A 5139-nucleotide genomic window follows, 5' to 3' on the forward strand; every position below is an offset into this window, starting at 1 on the left:
GGGCCTCAGGATACGCAGCAGGGGAGGCGCGCGAGATTCCTGCATGACTTGAGTGAGACTGGCTACAAGACGAGTGTGGATGGGAGAGCTGGAAGGGGTTGACCTTAGTGAACGTACCTCAATCAGATTGAGGACATTTTTAGCAAAGGCCAGCTTAGGAGTACCCTAAGTTAATAACAATGTACCTACCTACATAGTTTAAGTTTAAAAAATTTGTCTCTCAAAAGAAATTTCAGTACTTGTACTGTTGATATTTGGCCCTGTTGACGAATGAGTTTGCCGACCACTGCTCTAAACCATTCTCATTTCACTGGAGCATAGATTATGAGATGATTTTTTAAAAGTCCTCTATAAACCAGGAATTACGAGGCCAGGGTGGGGCAGAAGATGCCTTTGCCCAGACTCTGACCTACTTTCCATGTTAAGCTCCAACATCTGAGGCCAACTCAGATTTGGGAAAGCAAGCACACCCACTCAATGATTGCAGACACAGAACACGTGACAGCTTTTCATTTATTGAATCAGTTACCGAAAGTGTCCAAAGGTCTCATCCTCCATGGCCACCGTCACTGTATACGTAAGCCCATCATGGGAAGACCACGTGTCAACACCACCCTGCCATGGCAAAGGCCTCCGGGGAAAGGTGACCAGGTCAGAGCGGCAGGCGCTCACGGGGCTGCTTGCTTCCTCACGCAGGACTGTTTGTATCAGCCACTGTGGGCCCATGCAAGAGATCATACACACGCACCCTTCTCAGGAGGGGGCCGGCGGCAGTCTGAGCCACTCCAGCCCACTCTAGCCAGCCCTCCCTGGACCCCCGCTCCTCTCGCTGCCTGTAGGGAAGGGGATGGCATTACTACCCAAAGGACACAATGTGCCATTGCTCCAAGTTGCCCAACTTTACTTTTCCAAAGTTTCCTGGCAGCTGATTTCCGGTACCTGCAGTACACATTGGACAAATGACTAATTTTACATTTTAACCAATTTATTAGTTCAACATATTGTGTCTACTACATACAAGGCACATACACCCGATCAGAAACACACACAAAGCTGCTTGTCCAAAAGGGCTCACCCAAGGAAGCTGCCATGTGAGTTGCCTGTCCCGGGAACTGTCTGCAAACCAGTTGGTAAACCATACAAAGGCCAGCCTTGTGATTCTCAGCCACAGGCTCTCACCTGACAGAGCCTTCCAGAGCATTCTCCCAAATCTGAGTCCACGTGGCCTGTCCCTATTGCTGGGATGCAAGGATCTTGTATTCCCACTATAACCTCAGTGAGTAGAAAGGTTCATGGTACATAGATGAATGCTTGTTGAATGAATGCATGAGTATTCTGTAGGCCTGAGCGACAATTTCAAAAGACCAGATTTCAAACTGACTACTTTAAAACAATGACTCCCACTTGAATATACATGTTGTGATAGGTCAACTTAAAATTAGGTGGTTTTTTTTTAAACTTTGTGGTTGAAAAGCCATGTTTGGTAATGGAAACATCACACTCTATTCACTTTATTCATTTTTCTGGTGCATAGCGTTCTAGTAAAATGTAATATACTATAATCCCCCTTTATTTCAAAAAGTACTCACACAGCGTGTTTTCTGGAAATGTTGGATGATCACAACTTCCTCCTGGATTTCCCCGTGTGGACTCTTCCAACTTTTTATCTTAAGATGAGTCTGTTCCTGAAACCTCGTTTAATTTGAGTGTGAAATGGTCCTACTTATGCAATCACTTAAAAACGAAGGCAATTTGCCAACAACGAATCTTAAAGCATAAGAGTCACAGCATGTCTTCCATCCTGCAGGGTAGCTGTTAGGTCCGGACAGGCCATGGTGGCAGTGGGATCCCAAAGGAAGCCCTTGGAACTGGGCGTGATGACGTGTGTTAGGGCGCAACTCAGGGTTCGTGGTCCTTGTGCTGTTCCCACATCTCTTTTCTTCAAAATCAAAGGGGACGGTGGGCCTCCTGGCACTGTTTTGCCAACCAGCCTACACTGGCCAACGTCCTATTTATCTCTAGACTCCTACCCAGTCACCATCGCAGTGTAGACTCTAGACCAGTGGTTCTCAACCTTCTGGCCCTTTAAATACAGTTCCTCATGTTGTGACCCAACCATAAAATTATTTTCGTTGCTACTTCATAACTGTAATGTTGCTATTGTTATGAATCGTAATGTAAATATCTGATATGCAGGACGGTCTTAGGCGACCCCTGTGAAAGGGTCGTTGGACAGCCAAAGGGGTCGTGACCCACAGGTTGAGAACCACTGCTCTAGACTGAGAGGCGATTCAGTGACCTCCATCCTGGCTCACCTCCTCCCATCCTCCATCCCCCACCCTCAGCTCCATGGGGCCCATGACACGTCACAGCAGAACCACAGTATCAAGAGGACCCAGACGGAAGAGTTGTGTTCTTCTCGCCCACCTGCGCGCTGTTATTTAGGTTCGGCCCATGCTTGTTCCTTATTCTTCCAAGTTCCTCCAATGACATCTGGGTCTCCCGGGAATGGTGGCCATGCCAATGGCTCTGCCCATAGACTGACCTTGCAGCAGTCACCCTCCCCTTGACTGAGCAGAGCTTGTGGGACTGGGGCCCTTGTTGATGTGCTGGTCCAAGGCCAATGGTTATTCGCCACCAACTGCCCCACACAGGATGGGTTAGCGAGGCCTTTGTAGGACCCCCTGTGCTCCCTCGTTGTTGCCTCTTTTCTGCGCACTTTCCCACTGACCCGTCGTTTAGAAGCGGCAGGAGGTGACGGAGGATGTGGCAGGGTCCAGGCTTCTGTGTGCCCTTTGGAAGGGATGGCCTGGCCTTGAAACCACAGTAAGTCCCGGCACACGGAGACTCAGATGCTTCCTCTAGACGCCTAGCAAAGCTTCCGGGTCAGACACAGCTGCTCTCACAGTCCTTGGCGGTTCCCTGGACTAACTGGGGAAACCTGGGGAGTAAGTTTGACCAGAGGAGAGAGAGAAACAGGTCGGCCAACATGGTTTCCAGGTCTTTCAGAGATTCTTTTTCCAAAGCCCAGTCTCTTCCTCACCACACTCTTCATCTGGCTCTTTTCTCTGTAATTGTACATATTTCAAATATTGGGACAGAGTGAAGAAAATGACCAGTAAGAGATATTTTAAAATGTACGTCAAAAACTATTTCTAGTTTACCTAAAACTAACATAACATTGTATATCAACTGTAATTGAAAACTAAATTTAAAAAAATTTTTAAAGCATTTTTCTAATATATGAAATATTTTCAAATATGATCGAATTGCCAAACAGCTAAAAGAAAGACGCAAAAAAAAAGATATTACTTTTTTTCCAGTCGAATGTCTAAGTTGAAAGCCTTAAACGTGATAGCTCTATACACTAAGCAAGGAGAAGCATGGAGGCCGATGCCCTCCCAGCAGCCTCAGCAACGAGAGGGCCGGTGGACCAGCCCATTTACAGGGAGCCAAGTGGACCCTCACAAAAGCCACTGAGCCGAGCGAGCCCACGGGGGACCCGGGGCTGGTCCTCCCTGCACAGGCTGAGGAGATCATTTCCATGACCCCGGTGGGCAGGCCGACTCCTCGCCACATCAGCCCTGAGGCAGGTGTGGAATCGCAGGGCCTCCGGCAGGACACAGAAACAGGTTGGAAGCCAACCGAACCCAGATGACTTGCTGGGATGGCCAGTCGCCCAGGGGCCCAGTGGCCAGTCTTGCAGATCGTTTCCAAACAGGCCCAAGGACCCTCCCTGGCCCAGAGCAGATCAAGGAGACCCGGGAGGACTGGATCTGAGGTTGTCTGGAAAGATTCTAGATTAAGACCTAGGCATAGGCATCATCCTCAAAACCAGGGCAGAAACTCCTCAAAGATGGAAGTTTCCGTGAATTGTGCAGTGGCCAACGCTTCGGTGTCTGCTTTGGAAGGGGTGGCTGCAGAACTGAAACCATGGCAACTCGTGGTGCTCTGAGAATCTAAGATGCCTCCCGAGGTCAGATGCATGAATGCTCGGGCCAGGGGGAGCCGGGGGAGCCTGGATGCTGTCCATCAGTTCTCTGAAAATCGCAGGCATGGCAGCCAGGAGCCAGCAGCCCCGGGATGCTGCCCCGGGATGGCTAGGCAGTTTGGAAAATATCTGGCTTGGCTAATTCTGACTCAAACTAATAATGTTCCAATTATTCCTTTCTGAGTTGTCTCTCTCTCACTTCCTCTTTCTTCTGGGGTGTCCCTCTGGTCCCATCAGTGGGGAAGCTGTATCTGTATTTATTGTCACTTCCAAAGGGACCATCCACCCCTGCGAGAAGGTCCCTCACAAGGAGAGAGCCCCTGAAGTTGTCTCCAGCAGCACTGAGGACATCTTCAAGCTACCCTCTCTTCTGGCAAAGGAGGCCCACTGAGCCTGGCTGATACAGCCCAGGTTCTTCAGGGTCTTCATGAGATCCCGGCGGAATCTCTCACCCACAAACACGTAGAGGACTGGGTTCAGGCAGCTGTGGAAGAAGGCAATGGTTTGCGTGACCTGGAAGCAGATGTCAAGGTTGATGGAAACGGCACAGCTCGAGATGAACCGGGCGTAGGCGTCGATGGTCTGCACCAACAGGATGCAGTTGTAGGGGAACTGAGATAAGACAAAGACAGTAAGGACGGTGATGGTCACCTTCAGGGCCTTGTGCTTGGAAGACTTCTTGGCTTGGGTCAGAGTGTGAATGATGATGGTGTAGCAGCAAGCCATGACCACAAAGGGAAGGAAGAACCCCAGGATCACCTTCAGGGTCAAGACGACCGACTTAGACTTGGTACTCTCATCACGAGGGTACACCATGGTGCAGACGGTGATGTTAGAATCCCTCTTGAGTTGGCTGTACAGGATTTCTGGGATGCAGAGAGCGACCGCCATCACCCAGACGACAATGCAAACCATTTTGCTGTAGAGAAGCCTCTTCTGCCTCCAGGTCTGCGCTCGCGTGGCCTGGGCAATGGCGATATACCTGTCCACGCTGATGCACATGATCAGCAGCCCACAGCTGTAGAAGTTCATCTTGTACATGCTGTTGACCGCTTTGCACATGAAGGTCTGGAATTTCCACTGGTCGGCGGCGGCGATGGCCCAGAAAGGTAGAGTGGCCAGAAAGAGAAGGTCAGCGATGGCCAGAT

At 49.8% G+C, this 5139-nt stretch overlaps 1 protein-coding gene across 1 annotated transcript in view; it reads right to left on the bottom strand.

Moving 5' to 3' along the window:
* Positions 1 to 3344: 3344 nt before the first annotated feature.
* The window catches only part of CCR9 (chemokine (C-C motif) receptor 9), an 8096-nt gene continuing 6301 nt past the window's right edge, over positions 3345 to 5139 (bottom strand). Inside the window, exon 4 of the mRNA XM_006759639.2 lies at positions 3345 to 5139. This exon is cut by the window's right edge and continues 25 nt beyond it. Coding sequence (XP_006759702.1) covers positions 4295 to 5139 — 845 coding nt within the window. The 3' untranslated portion in view covers positions 3345 to 4294.

Source organism: Myotis davidii, unplaced genomic scaffold (genome assembly GCF_000327345.1).
Source record: "Myotis davidii unplaced genomic scaffold, ASM32734v1 scaffold395, whole genome shotgun sequence".
NCBI classification, from domain to species: domain Eukaryota; kingdom Metazoa; phylum Chordata; class Mammalia; order Chiroptera; family Vespertilionidae; genus Myotis; species Myotis davidii.